Source organism: Neoarius graeffei, chromosome 12, assembly GCF_027579695.1.
Source record: "Neoarius graeffei isolate fNeoGra1 chromosome 12, fNeoGra1.pri, whole genome shotgun sequence".
Classification (NCBI taxonomy): domain Eukaryota; kingdom Metazoa; phylum Chordata; class Actinopteri; order Siluriformes; family Ariidae; genus Neoarius; species Neoarius graeffei.
In genome coordinates, this window is record NC_083580.1 from 82,758,958 (window position 1) to 82,786,695 (window position 27,738).

A 27,738-nucleotide genomic window follows, 5' to 3' on the forward strand; every position below is an offset into this window, starting at 1 on the left:
CAACAAAAATATTCCTGCCCTGTCCCCTGGCCTCCGTGCAGGGATGCAAACAGCGCGCCTTTCGGCGGATGCCGCCTTTTTCACGGCTGAATCGCGCAGATCCGATTTTAAAAAAAAAAAAAAGCGATGTTGGTTCATGGAGCATGAGGCATGAAGTGTAAGGATGAGAGAGAGGCGGTTTGGGTCGGGAAGCTGCGCGCATTTGTGCAGCCTGGCACAGGTGTGCGCGGCTTCCCGATTTGAACTGTTTTTTTTTTTCTTATGCTTCCTGTTTCATGAATTAATATCGCTCAGTACCAGAGTATTAATGTTGAAAGAATCCTCAGTGAAATGGTCCGAATACAGTTTGTGGGAAACAGTAGGTGCAAAGTTTTTTTCAACAGGTGTTCTGTAAAGTTGTCCTACCAAGCTACTGCGCATGCGCGAAGCCTACTGCGCATGCGCAGGTGAGCCCACACTTTCCTCAGCTTCGGGTCCTTGGGGAATGCAAAAAAACTTACTCCAGGGCATTTCCCATTGGAATTATTGCAACCATAAGCAGCACAATACACCATGATGTCCAATGTACTTTAAAGACTATAAAAACAATTTTCTTGTCATCCACTTCTCCATTCATCTACCCGCTTGTGCTGTGCCCGAAAGTTTTTGTGACGTATGATCACGTGACAGCGGCTCTTCCAGTTGCAAAAAATGCATATCGGAAGTCGAGCAGAAATGCCATATAATCATCATGAATATAACGATTTTGCTGAATTTAATAGATGATTTTGTATTTGTTGATGCAATTAATTCATATTTTTAATGGAAAGAAACTGATATAGCGTGCATTTATGTTTCATGTCCCATATCCTTTAAAGCATACACGCAGAGCCATGGGCTCACTTTCGTTTATAAATGCCTTGAGACCTTAAGAATGGCACAGGAATAGTTTTAAGCGTTAACAATAAATCTAATGTAGTAATTTTTACGATTTAAAGTGATTCATATAGGTAGCGGTCTGAGTGAATGACCTTGACATCTGTGACATCACAGCAGGAAGTCTATCGGTCTCATCGCCATTTCCGCTATACTAAAACACAGAGCTGACTGCAACGCCAATCCTCCATTTTGAGCTAATTTATCGCCATGCCACGGAGATGTGTTGCTGGCCGGTGCAGCAACGTGACAGAAGGTGGATTTATGTTGCGTTCACGGCCCAAGAATGTTCAAAGTGCAAAGATTTGGAGGCGTTTTGCGAGAAATTCACAGGCACATTGGGCGGCTATGAAGCGGTCTCTCCTCTGTTCTGCACATTTTACTGAGGACTCGTACGCGACCTCTGATCTGTTGAGGAGCGTTGGCTATAAGCCCGGATTGAAAGAGGGTGCAGTACCAACAATTAAAGGAAAGGCTGGTTTATTTATTTATTTATTTATTTATTTAAAAAGGAAAGTTCAGTTGCACCGGTCCTCCCGGAGTGAGCCGAGGGTTGTTGCTAAAACCCAGGATGGAACAGGACGTGACCTATCGCTCGGGCAGTGACCTCCCGGCGGTTGTTGCTAAAACCAGTGACGTTCCGTTCCGGGTTTTAATAATTGCCTGAGCCCAGCAGTAATGGCGGAATACTCCATATGGACAAAATATAGAATGAGTGGAGCAGCCGTCTGATTTCTAAACTGGATATCGCTGCCATCTCTCCCTTACATGGAAGAAGCGAATGAACAGAGAACTGAACAAACAACTGAAAGTCAGATTGTTTCAAAAACAATCGGCCTTCAAGAAGCGAGAACACAGACGGGTAAGCTCCGACTCTCATTTGGATACAAAACAACAAAAACAACACGTTTCCCTGCATTTAGATTAATACATGTAACTTGTATTGTGTGTTTAAGTTAGCGGTATGAGATTATTTAATTTGCTTCAGAATGTGATTGTCTCAGTTCATCTGATTTATTTAATTCGCCTTTTACGTTTTATCAGTGAAAATGCATGCATGTACATGTGTGTTGCATAAGTTATAGCACCCATCCTGTTTTAATGAGAGTCAACCCACAATCAGTGAAGTCAAATCAGTCTTAGTCGAGCGAGTCAGTAACGCTATTTCTTACTTTCACCATAAATTGTTATTTATATGACTTTGGTCTATAGCTGTTAAAGGCCTCGGCCTTAAAACCGGTTCCCGCTGTGACGTCACGCGCTCAGGACTGGCTGGCTCAGCGGGGTAGCGTCAATCACAACTTTGCGGTCGATTTTAACACGTGCGTGCGTGTGTGTGTGTGGTTGATACTATCTACTCAGAAATTTATTTAAAAATCAAGGTTCTGCATATCTGCTTTAAGTTACTTTGCTCAACTTCTGCTCGTTCATAATCAGAAGTGTGTGTGTGTTTTAGAAGACTGATTGCTCTTCCTGATACATGATCACATTGTGTGTGGGATTTTAATTTTTTATTTGTATTTTTTTTTTAAACTGCCTTCACGTTTACTGCATATCTGTTAATGTCATATAATAGATGTGTCACGTTCATTGTCTTCTTATTAAATCAAATCATTAATTTTCTTTTGTTACAGACATGTAAAAGTTTTTTCCTTTACCTGACGTTTCGACGGTGTAACTTCCGTCTTCATCAGAGGGTCACCCAGAAACAAAAACCCAAAAACAAGAAAGCAAAGCAGTAGTGACTCTACCGTATGTCGGAGGAGTTACAGAACGAATCCAAAGGGCCATGAAAAAACACAATATGCAAACACCCGTGAAATCGCATATCAAACTATGACAGCTACTAGTTCACTCTAAGGACAAAATCGACCAACACAATAAATGTAATGTCGTATATGAAATACCATGCCAGTCATGCAATAAAACCTACGTTGGGGAGACAGGAAGGAGTTTTAGCATACGAAAAAAGGAACATAAAAAGGAATGTGAAAAAGAAACAGAACAGAGACAAACGAGCAAAAAAAGATAAGGCCTCAAGAAGAGAACCTCAAATCAGCAATAACGGACCACTGCAGAAGGGAAAATCATATAATGGACTGGGACAATGCTCAGATCATACAGCAAGAGAACAACAGATACCACCGTTGGATTAAGGAGTCAATAGGAATCAGAAAGCATAGCCCAAGAACAATAAACGGGGATGAGGGGGCGTACGTGCTCTCCCACACCTGGAGCGCCGTCCTGAGGGGGCAACACTGACAGCGGGAGGTGTGACCGACCTGTCAATGTTGACAGGGAGGCCACACCTCCATAACATCAGCTGATTACAAAAGCACGTCACACACACTTCCGTCACAAGACGGAAGTTACACCGTCGAAACATGTCAGGTAAAGGTAAAAACTTTTACATGTCTGTAACAAAAGAAAATTAATGATGTGATCCGTTAATGTCAGTTTGGTGAGTGGAGCATTAGAGTGACCCCCAGTTATTTCTGTGAGTGGTGTATGCTAATATGAAAAATCTGTGTCTGTATGTGTGTGATGTTCACCACGAATTGTCCGACAGATCGAACCGACTTCAGTAATGAAAAGTGATTTGGCTGAAACTCATCAGTGAACTGTGAACGTTAGGGTCAATAGCTGGTGAAGCTACGTTCAGTCATAACTATTAAGATAAACATTTAACAGTTAATACTGATGAAATAACAGTATTTTATAATAACATAAAAGTAAGTATATTACTGACAGCTTATACATAAAATAGCAGCATTTTAACATTTAATCAACTTGCTAGTAAAAGTGTTTGGCAAATAACGGAAATGGACCTGGTTCTGTGAAGTGACTGTGTTTGGAAATATTCACTGACTCCATGACCCAAAACCTGGCTGGAAATGTCCTCCTATTTGTTTTTTTGGTTTTTTATATATATATATATATATATATATATATATATATATATATATATATATATATATAATATATATATATATAATATAAACACACACACACACAGTGCTGCTTGAAAGTTTGTGAACCCTTTAGAATTTTCTATATTTCTGCATAAATATGACCTAAAACATCATCAGATTTTCACACAAGTCCTAAAAGTAGATAAAGAGAACCCAGTTAAACAAATGAGACAAAAATATTATACTTGGTCATTTATTTATTGAGGAAAATGATCCAATATTACATATCTGTGAGTGGCAAAAGTATGTGAAGCTCTAGGATTAGCAGTTAATTTGAAGGTGAAATTAGAGTCAGGTGTTTTCAATCAATGGGATGACAATCAGGTGTGAGTGGGCACCCTGTTTTATTTAAAGAACAGGGATCTATCAAAGTCTGATCTTCACAACACGTTTGTGGAAGTGTATCATGGCACGAACGGAGGAGATTTCTGAGGACCTCAGAAAAAGCGTTGTTGATGCTCATCAGGCTGGAAAAGGTTACAAAACCATCTCTAAAGAGTTTGGACTCCACCAATCCACAGTCAGACAGATTGTGTACAAATGGAGGAAATTCAAGACCATTGTTACCCTCCCCAGGAGTGGTCGACCAACAAAGATCATTCCAAGAGCAAGGCGTGTAATAGTCGGCGAGGTCACAAAGGACCCCAGGGTAACTTCTCAGCAACTGAAGGCCTCTCTCACATTGGCTAATGTTAATGTTCATGAGAACACTGAACAACAATGGTGTGCATGGCAGGGTTGCAAGGAGAAAGCCACTGCTCTCCAAAAAGAGCATTGCTGCTCGTCTGCAGTTTGCTAAAGATCACGTGGACAAGCCAGAAGGCTATTGGAAAAATGTTTTGTGGATGGGTGAGTCCAAAATAGAACTTTTTGGTTTAAATGTGGAGCGTTATATTTGGAGAAAGGAAAACACTGCATTCCAGCATAAGAACCTTATCCCATCTGTGAAACATGGTGGTGGTAGTATCATGGTTTGGGCCTGTTTTGCTGCATCTGGGCCAGGACGGCTTGCCATCATTGATGGAACAATGAATTCTGAATTATACCAGCGAATTCTAAAGGAAAATGTCAGGACATCTGTCCATGAACTGAATCTCAAGAGAAGGTGAGTCATGCAGCAAGACAACGACCCTAAGCACACAAGTCGTTCTACCAAAGAATGGTTAAAGAAGAATAAAGTGAATGTTTTGGAATGGCCAAGTCAAAGTCCTGACCTTAATCCAATGGAAATGTTGTGGAAGGACCTGAAGCGAGCAGTTCATGTGAGGAAACCCACCAACATCCCAGAGTTGAAGCTGTTCTGTACGGAGGAACGGGCTAAAATTCCTCCAAGCCGGTGTGCAGGACTGATCAACAGTTACCGCAAACGTTTAGTTGCAGTTATTGCTGCACAAGGGGGTCACACCAGATACTGAAAGCAAAGGGTCACATACTTTTGCCACTCACAGATATGTAATATTGGATCATTTTCCTCAATAAATAAATGACCAAGTATAATATTTCTGTCTCATTTGTTTAACTGGGCTCTCTTTATCTACTTTTAGGCCTTGTGTGAAAATCTGATGTTTTAGGTCATATTTATGCAGAAATATACAACCCCAATTCCAAAAAAGTTTGGACACTGTCTAAAACATGAATAAAAACAGAATGTGAAGATTTGCAAATCACAGAAACCCTACATTTCATTGAAAATAGTACAAAGACAACATATCAAATATTGAAACTGAGAAATTTTATGTTTTTTTTAAAAATATACGCTCATTTTAAATTTGATGTCAGCAACACGTTTCAAAAACGTTAGGGGGCAATTCCATGTAAATGTCAACCTCACCATGCAAAAATAAAGCAACATGTAATACATCAAAACCACTCCCAGAGATCTCACCTAGGCCTGTATTTTACAGATGTGAATAAGTTGAACCAATTTGTAACCAACCTAATATGTCACTGTCAGTCTTTCTTTCTTATAATGTAAACCCCAAGCTAAAATCAACTTTGATCATGTACAATTCTGTATTATTGCCACAAGCCACAGAAATGTATGCTAAAATCCACAAAACAGCAAAAAAATAGCCATCCTAAATATTATTTAAGAACTTTGATAGTTTTAGCTGATATTTAGAGAGTTTTTCAAAGGGTTATGGTGGTTAAATTGCTGATTTTCTAAACATATGCCATGTCTATTTCAGACGCGTCACATCCATAACGGAATTTCGTCACATCCATAACGCTGACTTTTCCTTCCGAAACTCTGCATGAAATACAAAATATTTTAAACAAAGATTTTTTAATATTCACCTTGGACCCCTCTATCAAATGGATCTCTCCATTTCGACATTAGGTTTACAATTTCACAGAGTTTGATAAAAATGTTCAGTCACCCAAGAAAAGTGGTACTTTTTCTGTCACATCCATAACGCATCTTTTATTGGCATTTTCTGGCATGCCCTAGATGTACTATGGGAATTGTTCTTGTTCTATCACTTCTCCAGTATGGTACAGCCTTAAAATATGCAACACCTGTTTAAATACTGGGAGACAATAAAACATGCACTGGGTCATTTGTTGCCATTTTGAGTTCAAGTGTCACGTCCATAACGCTGGAATTGCTCTAGGACAGGGGCATGTTTACCACTGTATTGCATCACCTCTACTTTTAACAACACTCTGTAAACGTTTAGGAACTGAGGAGAGCAATTACTGTAGTTTTGAAAGAGAAATGTTGTCCCATTCTTGCTGGACATACAATTTCAGTTGCTCAACGGTTTGGGGTCGTCTTTGTCATATTTTGCGCTTCAAGACAGGTCTGGACTGCAGGCAGGCCAGTTTAGCACCTGGACTCTTTTACTACAAAGCCATGCAGTTTTAATATGTGCAGAAAGCGGTTTGGCGTTGTCTTGCTGAAAGAAGGAAGGCCTTCCCTGAAAAAAGATTTTGTCTGGATGGCAGCATATTGCTCTGAAACGTGTGTGTGTACATATCATTCAGCATTAATGATGCCTTCCCAGATGTACAAGCTCCCCATGTCATGTGCACTAACGCTCCCTCATACCATCACAGATGCCAGCTTTTGAACTGTGCACTGACAACAAGCCAGATGGTCCCTCTCCCCTTTAGCCTGGAGGATGTTGCATCCATGATTTCTAAAAAGAATTTCTACTTTTGGTTCATCAGACCTTAGGACAGTTTTCCACTTCGCCTCAGTCTATTGTAAAAGAGCTCGGGCCCAGAGAAGGGGGCGGGATTTCTGGATATTGTTTATATCTGGTTTTAACTTGCGTTTGTGGATGCAGTAATGAAGTGTTTTCACAGATGATGGTTTTCTGAAGTGTTCCTGAGCCCATACAGTGATTTCCACTACAGACACGTGTCTGCTTTTAATGCAGTGTCTCCTGAGGGCCTGAAGATCACACGCATCCAATGTCAGTTTTCAGCCTCGTCTCTTGCAGACAGAGATTTCTCCAGATTCTCTGAATCTTTTAATGATATTATGGACCATAATGATGTGACCCCACAAATTCTTTGCAGTTTTACATTGAGGAACGTTATTCTTAAATTGTTGCATTGTTTGCCCATGCAGTCTTTCACAGAGCAGTGAACCCCTCGCCATCTTTTTTTCTAAGAGACTCCGCTTCTCTGGGATGCTATTTTTATACTCAATCATCTTACTGACCTGTTGCCAATTAACCAAATTAGGGTTTTTTTTTGTTTTTTTTTTAGCATTGCGCAACTTTTTCAGTCGTTTGTTGCCCCTGTCCCAACTTTTCTGAAATGTGTTGCTGACCTCAAATTCAGAGTGAGTACCGGTATATGTTTTTCAAAAAACAATACAATTTCTCAGTTTCAACATTTGATATGCTGTCTTTGTACTATTTTCAATGAAATATAGGGTTTCTGTGATTTTGCAAATCTTCACATTCTGTCTTTATTTGTTTTACACAGTGTCCCAACTTTTTTGGAATTGGGGTTGTAGAAAATTCTAAAGGGTTCACAAACTTTCAAGCACCACTCGTGTGTGTGTGTGTGTGTGTGTGTGTGTTGATAGATTCGATCTTTTAAAATTTAGGCAAATATGCATTTTTGAGTGATGGGTTTACTTGGATCGTTTCTACGGTCATTTTAAACTTCACTAGAGAATTGAATAGACGGACTCTGACCAGCATTAAAGGATATTATGGACCCCCCCCCCAAAAAAAAGTCTCTCTCTTGGTTACCTTCTTCAGTACAGTGTTTCATATCTCTCTTCTACTGAATCGGATTGAATCAAATCCTTTGCTTGTGAATATTGATTCGGGGAGTCTGTGCCAATACCCAGCCCTAATATCTCCCGTATCATAGAAATGTTTTCAGGTACTGTGATGCGTATTCTTCTGTTTCCAGTTGCTGTTTCTCACTGGAGCGTTTTTTTTTGTGTGTGTGTTTTGATGTTTGTTTTCTGTTTGAATGTTTATGCTGATTCTCTGTCTGCTGGTTCTGGTGTGGCTCTGAGCCCAGCCTTGAGCTTTGTGTGATTTTTGTCTGTTCTGATCACTGTGGATTGTGGTGAGGTTGTTGCACTTGGCGACATCAGAGTTGCTCGGTGCTTTTGTGCAATGATGTTTCTGCGCTCGCTTTGTGGATCCGTGGTGCGGTGTTCCAAGGGCTGTTATATGGTGACATGGCAGCAGGGTGGGCTGGTGTGCCCCTTTCAGTGGGACTGTGAGCAGCTACACCACTGGAGCCTGACCACTTTTGGTGGAAATTATTATTATTATTATTTTTTTTCGCTAAAGTGATCTTGGGTGTGAGAGAGGCGCTATACAAGTTGAACTCTATTTTTGTCGTATCGTGTAGCTCCAAGTTTCACTGTGAAGAGAATTATTCGCTTCCTGTCTTTCAGTCATGTGTTGTACAGATTAAAGGTTTAGCTTTTGAAATAAATGCTTATTCTCTTTAAGATTTGTTTTTCATCCCTTGATCCCGACAGAAACCACTGGCTTTGTGGAGAAACTCTTTGAATGTCTCACCACCAAAAACTACCTGGGAAATCCACCTGTGAAAGAAATTCCTAAAGAGGAGACGAAAGCTGCAGCTCCAAAACCTGCTGAAACAGAAGAGGTGACATTTTCTGCTCTCATTATTTTTTGTAATGCTGATCTTTGTATATGTACAAAATTATTACAAAAAAAATCATCTGCACCAGTAGGAGGAGAGGGAAGATCTGAGTCTTGATACTAGAACCTGTTTGAGAGGAATTACAGGAGGAGGACAGCAAGAAAAACACACTTCTCTCTAACGGGGTTTAAACTGAGCACACACAGTTCTAGCCCCGATCTCATGTAGGATGAAGGTTCAGTAAGGTGTTTTTCTCCGTTTGTAAGCGATTGTAGAGGCTCTGATTTCTTCAGACGTGTTTGTTTTTCTCAGTGGCGAACGTCTCTCTGGCTCGCAGTATGAACATCACTGAGAAACAGCCAACGAGAATCTGAGGAGAAATCAAATTCGTCTCCTGTCCTGCACAGCAGATCTATGAATCTGCTTTATCATCTTTTTATAGTGTTGGAGAGAGTGCAAAAATATAAACACAATAACATTTTAATAATTATTTTGCGAGTCAAACCCAAATATTCATTAGGAACAGCGGGGGGGCATGATTCTGCAGAATTAAAAATGGTGAGGTTTCTTTTCACTGTATCTCCAGTTCTCACAGACGATCCTGACTGTCTCACTGATCTCCACAAACTGTGCTTCCTCCACTTTTTTTCTTTTCCTCCTGTTTCTCTCTTTCTTGTTTTTGAACAAAATGGTGTAAAATTCACTAGATGGGTTGCTCTCGTTTATTTTCATGAGGAAGTGAGATCTGGGGATCAGGCATTGTTCTGAGGATCTCTCCAGGTGAAAGTGTGTGTGTGTACGCACACACGCCTGTTTTAATATACTATTTGAGACCAATTGTCCCCACAAGGGTAGTAAAATCTGACAATTTCGACCTTGTGGATACATTGGTATGGTCTTCACAAGGAATTTATTATTATTATTATTATTGATTTTTTTTTATTGATTTTTTATAAAAATAAGACCTAAAATAGGACACGAATTCCTGTTTAAGATTTAGATGGTGGACTTATTTCATTTGGTTGCTTGTATAAAATACACACCTAGTTAAGTTCTGTATATGATAATAGGTGTGTGTATTTGATAGGGATGGAGGAGGAGGGGAGGTGTTCGGTGGGTCAGGACTCTGAGTTCCACGGACGTATTAGTCTGTTTTGGTTTAAGGGATTATGGAGAATTACTCTGTTTTCTTGAGGTTCTCACATGTGTGTCAGTTTCTAATGTGTGGGTGTTTGTTTTTTTTGTTTTTTTTTCCATATGTGCACGTCCCTTAGACAGGGAGACATTTAAATTCAGGTCGGTTCTCACATTACCACTCTCATTGATATGCATCTCGGAGCTTGATGAGATGGTCGAGGGTAAAATAGAAGTGTTATGTTAATATGGCAGACATGCTTAAGTTACTATCGTGGAATATTAAAGGGGCGAATCTTGCTATTAAGAGGAAGAAACTTCTATATCTAAAACAAAAGAAGGTAGACATCTGTTTTTTGCAGGAGACTCATTTAAATAATGAAGAGTCAACTAAGTTACAAAGGGATTGGGTGGGTAAAATATTTTATAGTGCCTACTCATCTTGCCAGCAGGGTGTATGCATATTGTTTCGTAAAAATCTAAATATTACCATCCACAAGCAACTCTCGGACAGGGAAGGCAGGTGGGTGGCTGTCAGTGTAGATCTGTTTGGCAGTAGGTGCTCTCTTATTAATATCTATGCACCAAATATAGATTCTCCAATTTTTTTTGCTGACATGTGCAATGTTGTGAAACAAATGGGGAATACTTGCATTATTATTGGGGGGGATTTCAATCAGGTTAGAGACCCGACTCTAGATGAGTCAAAAGTTGCTAATACAAGATTAGTATATAAATCTCAAATAGCTATTGATGTCTTAGAAGAGGAGATGGGTCTAGTCGATTATTTGGAGGACTTTACACCCCCAGGATAGGGAGTACACTTTCTACTCTAACCCACATGCTTCATATTCACGTATAGACTATTTTCTAATATCTAAACAATTAGTGAGTGCAACTGTTTCTGCTTCAATTGGTAATATTGTACTGTCAGATCACGCCCCAGTTGAAGTGATGTTAGGTTCGGGGTCCTTATCTGAAACCCCTAGAAGCCATTGGAGATTCAACACCTCGTTGCTCCGAAATGAAAAATCCTGTAACTTTATTAGAAAGGAAATTGAGTATTGGGAATTTAATGAAGGGTCAACTTCTAACCCAGGTCTAGAATGGGATGCATTTAAAGCCTGCTTGAGGGGGTCGCTTAATACAACACTGTTACTATTTGAAAAAACAATCTGCTATACAGTTACTTGAATTGGAGAAAGGAATTAAAGATCTTGAAAAAATATATGCGTCCCAGTTAGATCCAGCAGTGTTTACACAATTAAATAAAATGAAACTGGAACTAAACTCTATCCTACAGAAGAAGGCAGAGTATGCATTGTTTCAGTGTAGACAGAGGTACTACGAGCAAGGGGAAGCAGCTGGGAGATTTCTGGCCCAGAGTGCAAAACAGCAGTACAGTCGCACTTTAATAACTTCCGTGGAGAATGAAAAGGGGACCTTAGTAACTGACAGCGGGGAGATTAATGAAACATTTAGGGTATTTTACCAAGAGTTGTATTCGTCACAGGGCACAGCAGATCAGGAGGATATAGATAAGTTTTTATCACAGGTGCATCTGCTGACATTGTCCGAGGAAAAACAAAAAGAAATAGGGGGAGATATCACATTAGAAGAGGTCCAGCAAGCTATAAGGAAAATGAGCTCTGGGAAGTCCCTTGGGGAGGATGGGCTACCGACAGATTTTTATAAAGAATTTGTGGACCTGATAGCACCAAGGTTAGTGATAGTATTCAGGGATGCAATTGAAAGGGGCAAGATGCCAGAAAGCATGCAATCGGCTGTAATTACCCTGATACATAAAAAAAGGTAAAAATGCGCAGCAATGTGGAAGCTACCGCCCAGTGTCTCTAATAAATGTAGATGCTAAAATATTGGCTAAGATACTAGCTATGAGACTGGAGGCACATATGCCTAGTCTTATACATCCAGACCAAGTTGGTTTTATTCTAGGAAGGTCCTCAGTGGATAATGTTCGTAGGTTACTTCATTTAATTTGGCAAGTAAGGAATAGCCTTGACCCTGTGGTTACTTTCTCTCTCGACGCTGAGAAAGCGTTTGATAGAGTGGAGTGGAGGTACTTGTTCAGGACGCTATTTAGGTTCGGATTAGGCTCCTCATTTATAAAATGGGTTGGTCTTCTATATTGTAACCCTAAGGCCTCAGTGTTAACAAATGGAAGGGTATCCCCATATTTCCCTCTGCACCGGGGTACAAGACAGGGCTACCCCTTGAGCCCCTTAATTTTTGCATTGGCGTTAGAACCCTTAGCAGCTGCCATTAGGAATAACACACATATCAAGGGTATCCAAGTGGGAAAGATGGAACACAAATTATTTTTGTATGCGGATGATATTTTGTTACTGACCTCAAATCCAGAAACAGCTGTCCCTCAAATTTTGTCTTTGATACTTTCTCCCATATCTCAGGTTACAAAATAAATTTGGGAAAATCAGAGGCAATGCCTCTGTCTAGGTTATGCCCACCTTGCATTAGACAGAACTGGCAGTTTAAATGGCTTCCTTCGGGTTTAGTGTATCTAGGGATAAAGCTTGCACCAGGTTTAAAAGACATAATGACTGAGAACATTCTCCCCCTACTTCTGAAAATCGAGAGCACTCTACAAAACTGGGCTAAAATAGGGTTATCTTTGCTGGGAAAAATAAATATTCTTAAGATGATGGTTGTTCCACAACTGAATTATATCATATATTTATTACCCATGAGCTTCCCTCCCCTACTACTTAAGATTTAATGCAGCGGTAGCTACCTTTTTGTGGGGAGGTAAAAGACCCCGTTTAAATAATAATAAAATAATAATAATAGTTCAATTTATATAGCGCCTTTCACAAACCCAAGGACGCTTTACAAAAGAGTTACCACAGAAAAAAAATAGAATTAAAATGTGTGCTGCAAAGGAGGATGGAGGCCTCAGCCTGCCAAGAGTGGACTGGTACCACTATGCCTTCTCTCTTAATCAATTGGCCAAAATAAATATTGCAGAGGACCAAGTTCCGGGTTGGGTCTTGATTGAAAAAGAGCTCACTGAACCAATCCCATTATTGGCTTTTATTTCACAAAACGGGGGAGAAATTCCAGCCCGGAATCCATTATTGTTGTTTGCAAGAGAAACCTGGCAAGCATCACATCGTCTTATTGGTCTTAACCCATGTTTTACTCGAAGGTCGTCTTAATGGCATAACAAACTATTGAAAGTGGGTAAAAAAAACTCTTTACTGGAAATCATGGGCTGAAGCAGGGATTACTTTTATTGGAGATGTTTTCGAGGGTGATAATTTTATGGCTTTTGAACAAATGGTAACTAAATATAGAATCCCTAGACGAGACTTTTGGAAATATTTGCAATTAAGAAGCTGTATAATGTCTGCTCAAAGGAAACTCCCCCTATTGCCTCAAACAGGGCTACAAAGACTAGTATAGGGAGATCAGGGGACGAGAGGTGGGGCATCTAGATATTATAGTCTTATGAGGCAATCTCACCCACCTAAACTAGAGGGTCTCAAGAGAGCATGGGAGGCAGATTTACCAATTATGTTCCAATTATGTTGTTCTGTTCTTGTCGTTGTTCAGGTTTGTGTATGTTGATTCTTATGTTGTGTTGCTGAAAACCAATAAAAAGTGATTTACAAAAAAAAAAAAAAAGACCTAAAAAGTTTCCTTTTCATTACTGATGCTAGGGTTTGGTTTGGTTTAGTTACAGCATTTATAATACATAGGGCCAAATGACTAAATTCTGATTGACCAATCAAGGAGGGCTTTTTTCCTTAACACGGGGCCGTATTTCTGAAATGCTATTGGCGAGTTCATTGCTTGGTTATGGTTACAAAAATTAGCAAATTTTGTCAACAAAATGGCTTTTGTAAAGAAGTTGCAATAAAATTTTGTAAACCACTTTCAAAATCCTCGTGTGTGTCGCCGTGTCATGATGAAAGACGCTTTAGAAACTGATTCAAACGTGCAAGATTGGTTCAGAAAACGTGAATGACAAATGTTGTGAACTTGAATGGCTTCCGAAGTATGAATTTGGCCCTATATATTCTAAACAAGTAATTGTATGGTTCCTTGTAAAATTAAGGATCAATTTCACTCGTGATTTCAAAGTTTTTCAATTTTCAAAACTTTGAAATAACTCGTGAAATTAATCCTTAATTTTACTCGGGCCCATACGATTACCTATACTAATTAACTGCATTAATAATTTATCAATGGATGGTTAGACAAATGTGTGCACGCGCGCACCCGTCTTCCACCAAACTGCTGGTCCCTGGTGATTTAAGGGGATGTGAGCAGGGCAGCGAGTCTGATGTTTTGAAAGACATCTAGTGTGCACTCAGTTTAGCTTGATGTCATTTTTAGACAGATTGTGTGTGAGGAAATGTTATTGATGGACATTTTACAACATTCCTGTAAGTCACTGTACGTCTGCTAAATACTGTAAAGTAATAATTATATAATTGTACTCTTACGTCACCTCAGATTTCACTCTGTCTTCAGGCGGGTCACGTGGAGGATGAGAAGGAAGGCCGAAGGCGGCGAAGTCCACTGAGGAATCGTTCAGACTTTAATGAAACAAGGTAAATATCTTCTTACATCTCCATGATGGTGTAATTTATTATGGATGTCCATCACGGAGTTATACACACCTCCATGCATTTCCAACAATCTGATTGTGGCAGCGGGGGCGTGGTCAAGCGGTGGGCTGTGAATGGAGGGCGGAGTCAGGGAAGGTAAGTGGCAGAATCACTGCACCGGACTCCGCCCTCCATTCACAGACCACGCCCCCGCTGCCACACTGATATACTGTTCATATGAAGCTAATGTGATTTGTGATGGCATGCAATTGGACACAACCTGATTCAACACAATGCAATTCAAAAGGGTTCAGCGTGGGTAGGGACTTTATTTTTTCAAAATAATTCGGCTCCACCTGTTTAACCGTTAGAGAGGGACCCTCCCCACAAAAAAGGAAAAAAAAAATCTGACCTAAAGCATCTTTGAGCTCACAGGACATCACTGGAAAACAGGTAAAGGGGTGAATGTCAAATTTACATATTAACATATGTAAATTAGGTTGACATGGCGGTTTGATGATTTTTAGTAATTTTTGTGTTGCACTGAATATTGTAGTGAGCTGAATTTTTCCTCACAGTTTCATTTATTAGCCATGGATAAGCCTTTATAAAGGGTTCATGATCCTTTGCTGTGTGAAGCTGTGCACAGGTACAAGTGGTGTACCAGGTTCCTGATGTCTACTGGTTCTCTCTCACACACGCACATGGTGCTAAACGAGGCCCCTGATCACTTCCTGTTTGTTACACGCTACAGTTTCAGACATGATGTAGCTTCAAGTCCTGAACATGGTCCATTTGCCTTGCGTGTTACTCCAGGATTCGGGACGAGCGGCGGAGAGACGAGCGCAGACGGCGGGAGCCTGAGCGCCACGGGAAGAGCAGCGAGATGTACCGAGAGAGAGAACGGGATCGAGAGAGGAACGAGCGGAGAAGAGCGAGCTCACGAGGCCGCAGTCGCAGCAGGAGTCGCAGTCGCAGCAGCAGCAGAGGGAAGAGCAGAGACCGAGAGCAGAGACGAGGTGAGCGATGAAGAGTCACGCGAAGCTGCATTTTAATTCTCTAAACTTATCTGAAAAACAGCGCATCAGAGAAATTATAGCTGTTTAACACTGAAACTTTAATTGCATTTAAATGCTCTTAGTACTACAGAGAAATGCAAGTCTCCTGATTGGATTATTAACTCTAGTGTTTGTGGTTTATATCTACTATATGGATGTGTTTAATATTTATAGCATTATAGAAATCTTTATAGCACAAAAGGAAGTTTTTGTTTGTTTGTTTTACTTGAATTATTAAATTGTTTGTCTTTTTATTATTAGCTGTGATTGATATTTATGCCTCTGATTAAGGAATTAGTGAGAGACATACTGTTTTGGATTTTTCTTAAACATTTTTCCCAGAACACAGATCCAAATTCGAGCAGGAGCGGAAGGAACCGGAACCGTACACTCCGTTATCAGGTCCTTTGGGGAAACCTCAGCAGCAGCCGCCACAGCTCCCCCTGCTCCCGCTGCCCCACCCTCGCTCTCCGTTTCCCCCCTCGGGCAGTCCCAGCATCCCCAGTGCCGTAACGGCTCACCTGCCTGACAGCACCACTGAGAGCTGGACCGCTTACTACTCCAACCATGGCGAGGGCAAGAGCAGCACGCTGAAACACCGCTGCCGGGATTACGACGGTAAGTACTTTAAATCATTTAGTACGTTTAAATCATTGTCCCTTTCCCGAGCCAGTCGGGTTTATAATAAGCTGTTGAATATTTAATAAGGTGATTAATGGCGTTACAGTGAAAAGTATTTGATATCAAAGCTTTATTTGTTGTCCTGAAATTGCAGCTTTGGCTTTTCACGCATCTTTATAAGCGTTTAAACTCTTCAGGGATGTTTCAGTTTCACATACAGTTAGTGTTTACTTACTTTTACAACTGAAACGTGATGAAAATAAAGCTTTCTTATAGTTTCAGCCACAATACACTTTTCTGAGAGATATTTTTATACATGTATAATAGAGAGACAGTACCAGTCAAAAGTTGCTATGAATGAGTCCAAACTTGACTTTTACTGTATACATTACATTTTTGTTCTTTTATAAAGTAATTGCAATCTAATGGGATGATGTTAAAATACTTAATCTGTAAAACATAAAATGCCTCTTATAGTTAGTTTTTTACATTAATTATAAATTAGCTTAAAATATTTGTTTATCTAGCAAATGTTGATTAGTTAATACGCATTTAAATTCAAAGTTGAACACCTTTTTTTTTTTTAATTAATTTTTTTTTTTTTTTTTAATGAAACACTTCTGCATTGCTGTTTTTGTTTATTCTGATTCATGTGTCACAGAAATGCCTGCAGGGCTAAATGATCATTCTGTCACATCACACAGCCCACCTGTCGGTGAATACAGTTTAAAATCTTTTACATGTTGAAATGTCCTCAGTTGGTCTTCTGTAGGCTGTGTGAACTCCCACACACTGAAGTAAAGATCTAATTGGCCAAGCTGTTTTAGAGCAAAGTGAAGCCTGTTGTTCATTTTATGTTCTTTACATTTTGCTTATTTGCTTGTATCCAAATCAGCTAACAGTCGAGACTCTGCACTGACTGAGCAGATGATGTTTATGAACTCGGCAGTGGTTGTGCTGGGATTTGAACTCGGGACCTTGTGATCAGTAGTCCAAAGCCTTGTGCACCGAGTCACTTCTCCAGCTCCAGGGAGGTGTTTCTGTTGTGTTGGCTCGGTGATGAATCTGTCCCCACTAATGACCGTCGCTGAAGGTTTTTGTGTACAAGCCTGAGTGGGAATTCTCTGGGGCTGTATCTCACTCTGCGCTGGTTTCAGAGGGACTTTTCTAAAACAGTAGGGTATATATTTACCATGCAGTCTCTCAGGAGCCTTTTCACACTCCTGGAAGACGACTGAAATCATCTGATGAGGGAATCAGGTTGCCTAAGTAGGCTGTGTAGTGAGCTAAGTGTCGAGTGATTATGCCCACAAACACACACGGTGTTATTATTCTTGGTGTTTTAAATATGTATATTCTTTGTTTGGATATTATGTCTGTATATGAATCATTTTAATTTCTTACCTGTAAAATCGACCTTTTAAGCTTTTTTCCTCCCCCCCCCCCCCCCCCTCTCCAGAGAAAGGATTCTGTGTCCGTGGTGACCTTTGTCCTTTTGACCATGGCAACGACCCTCTGATCGTGGATGACGTCGCCCTGCCCACCATGATTCCCTTCCCTCCCCCCGGCATGCCCCCTGTCCGCATGCCTCTCCCCTTGCCCCCCATGGCCGAACCCCTCCCAGTCATGCCCATGCCAATCCCTCCCCACGGGCAGCCCCCGCCTCCAGGCATCTACCCCATGGCAGGTGAGTACACAGGTTCTGGATTGTGTTAGGTGTGTCTAACCTGCTGCTGGTTCTGAAATTAGATTCTTTAGCATTTTCCTCTTAAGTAAATTTCTTAAAGAAAATAACGTGGTGGTGATGGGTCGTGCTGCGCTGTTTTAGACCTGAATGATGTTAACAGAAATGATAGCAGTGGTGTACTGACACACACTTTTTAGTACAGAAGTCTGCAGTTGGGTCACTGACCCGAGTGACCCAAAACTCTTGTGTGTACATCAGTGTAACTGTCGCGGTTACGGAGCACCGGGCGAAAGAGCCGAATCTCTCAGTTGGGGTGCTTCCTGATTATTCCCAATCAGTTGCGACGTATCCTTCCCTGATTTGTCATGCTCCTATCACGTGACTCCTTCCTAGAAGAAAACAAACCGCATCAGCTGTTTATACCAGCGCACACGCCCAGTATACGTGAATGGTCACGTGATCTGCTTTCTCAGGGTTTTTTGTATGGATAGAGATTGTTCCTGATACGGAGCTAAAACGCTTGTCTGAATGGAGACTTTTTTTTGTCTAAAAACTAAAACGTGTTTGTATGGATGTCGCCTTACCCTACTCGGCAATCTACTTTATGATTTCATGAATGAAAGAATAACGAGGCTGTAGAAGTAACCTGAGTCAGGTGTTTGTAAAATTAACCTACTAATAAATCCTTTCTACACCTCTCACAGACAGACAAGCAGGAAGTCGGTGTTTTCACTCATTTAATGCTGTTTTTGACAATACAACTTTTGAAGTTTTGTTAGTTTCATCAGTTTGTATGAATATTTATTAATTTATTTAATTAATGCGCAGGTATTGAAGTAGTACTGTTAAACCATGAAGGGTACAATACCAAACTCAATTTTGGCACAAAACCAACCCTAGTGTCATTTTATCATTATATAAATTTCCAACTCATAATGTTGGTTTCTTTATTAGATGTACTTTTTAAATTTTGTCTTCATATTGTTTTCTGGTATTTCAAGTCAGTTTATTTATACAGCGCTTTTAACAGCAGACATTATCCCAAAGTAAATTTACAGAAAAATAAAGACTTGTTAAACATATGAACATTTATCTCCAATGATCAAGCCTGAGGTGATACTGGTGAGGAAAAACCTCCCTCAGACAGCTTCACAGTTCTGAACTCTCCACAGTTCTCAAGAACAAATAATGCATAAAAAAAGCGAATATATTTTTCTTCTATTTTACACTTGACTTTATTCCCAGTTTTTGCACAGTTTGTGGGTGTGTATGTGTGTGTGTGTGTGTGTGTGTGTGTAATAAATATATATTACACACACACACACACACACACACACACTAGTCAAGTTTATTTGTATAGTGCTCCTAACAATAAACATTGTCGCAAAGCAGCTTTACAGAATTTGAATGACTTTAAACATGAGCTAATTTTATCCCTAATCTATCCCCGATGAGCAAACCTGTGGCGACAGTGGCAAGGAAAAACTCCCTCAGACGACATGAGGAAGAAACCTCGAGAGGAACCAGATTCAAAAGGGAACCCATCCTCATTTGGGCAACAACAGACAACATGACTATAACATTAACAGTTTTAACATGAAGTCAGTTTCGTTGATGTTATAAACTCTTCATTGATGGAAACTTGAGTGCAAAACTGTTCATGACAACTGCAGTCCTAAAGTTAGCAAGTCAACTGTAGTCCTCAGCCATAAAAGCATTACTGTAAGAGTCCAGAGCGTCCTCCAGGTGTGACTTTCAATTGTCCACATAGGGCCGTCCTCCACAGGAGCGATGTGATGAGACTCCAACCAAACACAGGGCACCAGGATGGATCAGGCAGGTCCGAGGGGCAGAAGAGGTTCAGCATCTCGATCTCAGGATTGAAATGTAACTCAGAGGGACAGACTGGGGGGGGGGACAACACAGGTGGTTAGGTATGCCCAATGTCACCTGAATAAGTAGGAACAGTATACATATTGCACTGAGTACAAGCAGGGACTCCGGCAAAACTAACTCTGACAGCATAACTAAAAGGGGAGAGCCAGAAGGTAACACAGGCATGAGGGGCCCCGGGACATAAAGCAGCAGCCACTACACCGTCAACAAACTCGAGTGAGCAAGCGAGTGGGGACTGACAGCATCCATACATCCCAGTTTACCAAAACACTCTGTCTGAGGATCCTCCAGATCTACACCTTTACCTCATAAACACCATTAACACAAGGCTTGACTAAATCAAATCAAATCAAGTTTATTTGTACAGCGCTTTTAACAAGAAACATTGTCGCAAAGCAGCTTTACAGAATTTGAACGACTTAAAACATGAGCTAATTTTATCCCTAATCTATCCCCAATCTAAACAGATCTGTTTTCAGCCGAGACTTAAAGCTCATAGGCAGTGGTTTTCAATTTATGCTCATTTGAAACTTTATATGTTAAACCCTCTAATTTTCTTCTGCTCCCAAGAAGTATTAAGTAATTTAAAATAAGTTAGCGCGGATCGCAGCAAATTTCTTTTCGGTGATTTCTGTGACCACTCGGCACATGACATCATTCAAGACAAACAAACCGCTTCAGTTGAGTCCACTTCCATTTACTTGCATTGCAGTTCGGCTTGAGTGCAGACGTGCGTTCGGGAATTTCCGAAGAAAACCCCCATGCCTTACTGTTGTGCAGTGAACTGTAATAGCGGGACCGGTTCAGGAAGAAGTTTTTACCTTTTTCTGAGAGAGGAGAAGAGGTGGAGAGAGTGGGTTGGCTTTTTCCGGAAGAGGAGAAGAGGCGGAGAGAGTGGATTGTGCGCGTGAAACAAACCCAAGCAGTCAAAGAAGAAATGGGCAGCAATGCTCAAGTTAAAAGGAGAAGGTTGGAGGGAAACATTTTTACTTTTGCTTGCAATTGACAAGTCAAGAATCCTGAGGGATCCTGTACAATCATTGTGGAAATGAGACAAAGGGATATTTCCTTGCTTAGAGTCGGCTATAAATAGTATAATGCTGCGGATGGCAGGCTAATGTGGCCTAATGGGCGCACTGTCCAGTAATCGTTCCCTATATCCACTAGGGAGGGCGGTTTAATTATTCTTCAAAAGGGCTCTTATTTAGTATTACAATAAAAGTAAGAATTTCTCATAACTACCAGGATAAATCGTTTGGGCGCGAGTCTTGTTGAGGTCCGGGGTCACCGTGATCAGAGTCGGCCGAGTCGCCATCCGATTCCGAGGCCGCACGGTCAAACCAGTGAGCCGCATTCACCGATTGCTTCACAATGGCCATAGGGTCATACAGATACGGTTTCACCTCTCGATATTCAGTTTGGAGAGTTCCTACTTCAAAATCGCTCTCGCTTTCAGACATTTTACACAACCTCTCACGACCAAAGTTTGTACACGTGTGCTCGGTTTGCAGGTAAACAGAACTGCTCCCAGTCTGTTTGGCTTGAATGACGTCACGACGACAGTCCCCTGGCGATAAGTGAGATGTAAACAAACCTTCGGAAATTGCGCAAACCAGTATATTTTAACTGTTTTTATTCAATTGTAGGGTGCAAACTAGACACCAGGAAGATTGAATTCGCTTTTTGGGTCGTTCTTCTAGAATGTCTGTCAATAAAACGTGTGTGTGTGTAAATAGTGATAAATCTCAGACGTCTTTCATTCGGGTTTTATAACGTTTTAATTTAATCCTGTTTATTGCTCTGTGTGAATACAGTTCATTTGTAATGTTTTTCACAGGTTGGACAACAAAAATATAGGTTAAATACTCGATTGGAAAATACAGTCTGGTTAAAAGTGACCAGACGTGTGGTGAGGATACGCTCGAGGTGACACAGCAGCTGTATGATTTGGGCAGAATAACTGCGGTTTTTTTTTTTTTGCACTTTCACCTTTTACTCACTGACTGAGAGTCACACTGATGTACACAACATAGTTTTTTATTCATGTAATTCTTTTGTACTGCTGCAGAAACACCAGTGGTTAGTTATTCTCAGTCATAAGCTCAAAAGCTGCGTACTTATTACACACAGTGGTTGTAGTCTTTTTACACCAAGTGTGCGTTGTGCAGTTTGTGACAACTCTGAACTTTCTTGAATTTTCTCTGAACATGTATTGCACTTCTCCAACATGAGCTTATAATAGCATTTCTGTACCAGAAAGAGAACCAAAATCTCTTCTTGTATTCAGGATATTTAGCTTCAGATGTGGACACAGTGAGCGGTTGTGTTCCTGTTGCCGTCTCCTGTGGTGTACATTTTTTTTTTTTTCCCCCTTTTCATGTTCACTATACAAGTGTAAAGTAATCTGAAGGTGTATAAAGTTATTTAAAGACATTTTAATTTAATTGAGCGGTTTTCTTCTCATTCATCGCCTGTGTGTGTGTACACAGCATTCACTCAGGCTGATGTGTATGGAGCTGAATGAAATCTCTGCAATACTGAAGTGTGATTCAGATTACCATTTTGTTCCACTTAGGACCGCCTCTAATCCCAGCCAGTGGGATAGAGACTCCACCCCATGCACGGACGAGCACCTCCTCCCCTCTGGCTCCGCCTGGAGTAAACCCTCCTCCTCCACCACCTCCTCCTTCTTCCTCTGCTATTTCTTCTGCTTCTCTACATCCTCAGTACACTCTGTCTGAATGTAAGCTTCTCTCACTCACTCACTCACACACACACACACCACCCTCCCTCTGCCATGACTTTAACTTTCAGCTTTGGCTCCTGTTGTTAGTAGATAATTTAGACAGAATTCCGAAAGCTCCTGTTGTGGTCACTCAGACAGGAGGGGTTAGGACCTCGCTGTGTTTGAAATGTTTTGACCTGGAGCTAACTTTGACAGCTAACAAGAATTTCTTCAGAGCCTAAATGGTCTTTACACCTCGGCACAGTTGGATGTCTGAATCAGAAGGTGTTGATTTAATGTTCTAGAACAGTTCCTACTTTACTGTAAATCACAGGTTTATATTCATGGACTCATTCTAGAACATTACTGTTACTATAGTAACCACACGTGTTCACAGGGGTGTGTACTGCAGACATTCCACAAAATCTAACACTTAAACTGATTTTAACCAAAAAACCCTTTAACAAGGAAAAATGTGCAGTCTTTAATATGATGAAGCTTCTCCAGTGTCAGCGCTCTGTAACAGTCAGAGGTAAAGATTTAACTTTAAATTTTCTGAAATCTTTAGGACAGAGGAGTTTACACTTCAGTGCAGTTTCTCAGTAACAGGATAAGCTCAGAAAGATATTTTTTAAAAAAACCCTTTATACGTCAGTAAGAGAGACACTGGTGAGGGAGTGACTATAGCTGCTGTAAGTGACAACAGGAACCAACTTGTTCAATATTGTTACATTCCACTACATTAATTTGTGGTTTTCATTTATATATAAATCTTTATGAATTAAGTCACTTCATGTCTTAAAGTAACGATGGATGTCGTTTCCCTTTACTTAGTTGCTCAGTTCTTGACATCATATGGGTTACTACGGTTATGTTATAGGGCTCTTTACTGTATTTTTATTATTTACTGTTGATCTCAAACACATTAAGAAGGTAAGAAACTCGTCTGCCAATGACCTTTTGACGAGACACAGCTGTTAATTGAAAAGCGTTCCAGGCGACTCCCTCATGAAGCTGGCTAAGAGAATGACAGTAGTGTGTAAAGCGTCGTCAAGGGAAACGCTGAAGAATCTAAAATCTGAAACACACACTTTAACACTTTTTTTTTTTTTTTTAAATAACAATTATAATTCCATATATGTTCCAGATGTTGTTTCATAGTTTTGATGTCTTCAGTTTTGTTGTACACTGTAGAGAATAGTCACAATACAGAAACGCCTGTGAATGAGTAGGTGTGTCCGAACGTTTGATGTGTGTGTGTGTGTGTGGGGGGGGGGGGGTTAAGGCTGTGTTTCTCTGTGTGACCTGAAAATGTTGAGTAAAATTGATTGACTAAAGAGTTTGATTGGGAGTTTTCTTGAAACTGATAAACAGCATTATTTTTTTTTTTCATTTTCAGCTGAATTGAAAACTGTCAATGTACTTGTAGTAAACACAAATAATCGATTGACTTTTATATTTGTTGGACTCCACAGACAACTATGATCCTGAAGCGTATAATCCAGAATCTCCGGCCATCACCGGGGCGGGCCGAGCTCAGTACCGACAGTTTATTCCTCGCATTCAGACCCAGAGACCAAACTTGATTGGTCTCACATCAGGAGACACACAGGGCTCCCGAGGTATCAGTTTTAACATTTAACACTTCTGTCTTCTGTGTCTAATTTGTGGTTTGTTTGTTGTTTTTTTTCCCCTCTCCTTCCTTTCTTTACCTTCTTACCTCCACCAAGGAGGTGGTGCTTTTGGTGCAGTTGTTTGCTTGACTTTAAGCAAGATTGCGCAAAACCTACCGACCCGAGTTCCATGAAACTTGGTGAGAGGGACAACACATTAAATTTTGGTGCCGATCTGAATCACAGAGTGGATCCACAAAATTATTTTCAATTTCACGAACATTGAGATACAGCGTTCGGCCTTGCCAGAAGTTTGCGCTCAACAATGCCATACATTTTAAAATCCATCCAGTAGATGGCAGTAAAGTTCACTACTGAACATGGCCAATGTAGAACTACAATTTCTCCAGATCACACTCATGGGTGTCAGAAATCCTCTGGGGTCCACACGTAGGCTAGTTGCTCAAACATAATACAGAAAGCAGTCGTCATCAAGCGCTCTCGGGGACAGGGGCTTCATGTGTCTTAATGTCTCTAATAGGTTTGGAAACGTATCCAGCCGTATAAAGTGGTTGTGGGTGAAGATTTGCACATCACGGAAAAGTTGAGGGTTGTCCTTGGTGGAGGTCTGCGCTCTCGGAGTGCTCTTGTAGTGTTATCACATATCTTTATATTGAACTGGACTTGCAAAGTAACTGTTCTAGAACATTCCCTTACATACACTACATCTTGGAGTACACACACTGCTTTGATAAATTGTACTAACTTCATAAAATGTCTTTTAAAAAAACGGACTAATTTTGTGTGCGTTTAGCTGCTAATATCGTAATCCAGACGGAGCCGTTGATAACCAACACTTCGAGTGGTGAGGTGAGACAAGTCATGGAGCTCGACAGCAGGAAGAGGTCAGTGGAGCCTGGAGACGGGCCTCAGGCCAAAAAGCCCTGGACAGACAAGTAAGTTGTGGTGTGAGGGTTTGTTTTTTTTTTTTAAATCAAAGTTAAATTGCTTGATACAGGATAACACGGCCTACCACACCCCACATTTCTGCTTTTTGTTAACAGATGATTGCGTGGCGTTTTGTGTAAAGCAGTGCTTTTCTAGTCACTTTATCCGCTTACAGAGAAGTGTACTCAACCCGATCCTTTCAGGGCTTCTGTTTCTACACGCGTTTGTTCCAGCCATGATTCACACAGTCTGATTTCACTAATGAGCTGCTTTACCAGGAACAAAACCTACTTCTGCAGAGGAGACTGTGGTTCATGGCTGGAGCAAATGCCAGCTCATACTGAGGCCCAGGAAGGGGGTGTGCGTGCGCGCATTCTACACCATGACCTGAAAAGCCATGTTCAAAAACACCTTACATTCTTTAATATGGAGGAAATTTTGTTGAATAATTTGCAAATAAATCAACACAAAAATAAGATATACATGGTTATTTTGGTTCTAAATTGGAGATTATTTGTAGGTTACTCCACCTGTATTTACACATAATGTGGCATGTGTTTGAACCAGCTTCATCAATTTTTGTGGCTTTTTTCTTTTTTTAATTTTATTATTTTTTAAATATTTCAGACTTGTTCAGTTTGTGTTTATTTGAGCTCATGTTCAAGAACAAGAAAAACTGTACACTTTATACATTCTCATTTTGTTTTTGTTTATATGGGGTATGTATTTACTTACTTTATTTTTATTATCCTGTAGGCAAAATTTCAACAATCAGCACAAGCCGGCCTTCCCGAAGAAGTACCACTACATCAACACCAAACTAGAAGTCCGCAAAATTCCCCGAGAACTCAACAACATAACTAAACTAAACGAACATTTCAGCAAGTTTGGGACCATCGTGAATATCCAGGTACATTTTTAACCTTCTAAACAACTTTATTAAATCCAGTACAGTTTAATTCCTGAGATGTGACACAAGTGGACTTTTTATTTACAGCTGACTTGGATGACTTTGTCACATGCACAATCGTATAAAAACAATGGCAGTGAAATGTTGCGTGGCAAAACTTGTTTTGAGGTTTTGGTTAAATCCAGTCAAACAGGCCAATAACTCTAAGAACACAATAATAAATAGAACCTTTTTGATGATTTGATTTAAAACCATCATAGACCCCTCACTATACTTCATGAAGCCCTCAGGTTTCTCACATCACACTTTGAGAGCCATTGTTTTAGATTACAGCTAGTGCATGACTGTGTTGTCTGTCACTGGTGTGATGTTAAAGTGAGGTGTGTGCTTGGTGTTCGGTCAGGTAGTGTTTGGTGGTGACCCAGAGGCGGCTCTGATCCAGTATACAGCTAACGAGGAGGCGAGGAGGGCGATCTCCAGCACCGAAGCTGTGCTCAATAACCGCTTTATCAGAGTGTACTGGCACAGAGAGAACACGACACAGAACCAGGAACAGAACACCAACCAGAGCACCAGTCTCGGCTCACAGATACCCCCTGTCCATAAGGTCAGCAGGGCAAGAGGGGTGTGTGTGGGGGGGTTCCTTAATTCCATCACTGAAAGGGGAATACCTTAAGATACCTTTGTCAGATCAGCACTTCAGAGAAATAAGATGAAGATAACACTGGAAAAAGATGCAAATAGAAGATTCCTGCTTTTTCTTTATTTTCAGGTCGTTAATAAGCCACACACACCCGGGTCCTATGTGCTGAATAAAACCTTCCCAAAACAGCAGAGTGGCTCCGGATCCAGACCTGCAGCCAGTCTTGACCCGCTCAGTCCTGCTCCAGAGTCCTCATCAGTAAGAAACATGAAGATACTGTAGATTCCACACACTGACTGAAACTAAATTTCTCACATTCTCAGTGCTCATCATTAGTGTGTGTGCTGTGAGTCCTGTTTTTAATGTGTTTTTAATGTGCTTCATGTTTAAAGGCAGTCGCTCCTGCTTCTGCACTGCAGAAAGGGCTTTACTCCCGGACGGTGTTTAAACCCGTCCCAAAGGCACTGGGGAAAACAGCTAAAGCCATCGAGGATCAGGATGTTCTGAAAAAGAAGCAGGTGAGTGTTTCCTTTAGCGCTGTCTGGCAATAGCCAAGGTATGACTTCCTGTTTCTGTCGGTCTGTTTAATCTTCTCTCTGCTCTCCTTTAGGAGGCGCTGAAGCTGCAGCAGGATATGAGGAAGAAGAAACGAGAGATGCTGGAAAAGCAGATTGAATATCAAAAAGTAAGATGGTTTGTCTCTCTCCTCCCTGTGTGTGTGTGTGTGTGTGTGTGTGTAAGCACTTGGCACTTTTTCCTGGTCAGGATTATAGTGGATCCAGATAATGCTACTCGCTGCGTCACTGTGTAGGCATGGTTGAGGGGTGGGTTTTTTTTGGTTTGTTTGTTTTTTAATGGAATTTACATAAATTAGAATATAGGGATTAACTGATGTTCCAGATCGTGATTCTTGAACATGGTGATTCT

At 40.7% G+C, this 27,738-nt stretch overlaps 1 protein-coding gene across 2 annotated transcripts in view; it reads left to right on the forward strand.

Moving 5' to 3' along the window:
* The window catches only part of rbm27 (RNA binding motif protein 27), a 39,457-nt gene that overhangs the window by 3,883 nt on the left and 7,836 nt on the right, over positions 1 to 27,738 (forward strand). Inside the window, exons 3-15 of one of the 2 annotated variants that reach the window (XM_060936579.1) lie at positions 8,854 to 8,984; positions 14,616 to 14,713; positions 15,527 to 15,729; positions 16,111 to 16,386; positions 17,849 to 18,076; positions 22,548 to 22,715; positions 24,173 to 24,319; positions 25,125 to 25,266; positions 26,015 to 26,168; positions 26,572 to 26,775; positions 26,941 to 27,069; positions 27,204 to 27,329; positions 27,422 to 27,496. In XM_060936579.1, the coding sequence (XP_060792562.1) occupies positions 8,854 to 8,984; positions 14,616 to 14,713; positions 15,527 to 15,729; positions 16,111 to 16,386; positions 17,849 to 18,076; positions 22,548 to 22,715; positions 24,173 to 24,319; positions 25,125 to 25,266; positions 26,015 to 26,168; positions 26,572 to 26,775; positions 26,941 to 27,069; positions 27,204 to 27,329; positions 27,422 to 27,496 (2,081 nt within the window). The remainder of the gene's footprint in view (positions 1 to 8,853; positions 8,985 to 14,615; positions 14,714 to 15,526; positions 15,730 to 16,110; positions 16,387 to 17,848; positions 18,077 to 22,547; positions 22,716 to 24,172; positions 24,320 to 25,124; positions 25,267 to 26,014; positions 26,169 to 26,571; positions 26,776 to 26,940; positions 27,070 to 27,203; positions 27,330 to 27,421; positions 27,497 to 27,738) is intronic. The other variant, XM_060936580.1, reaches the window with a different exon arrangement.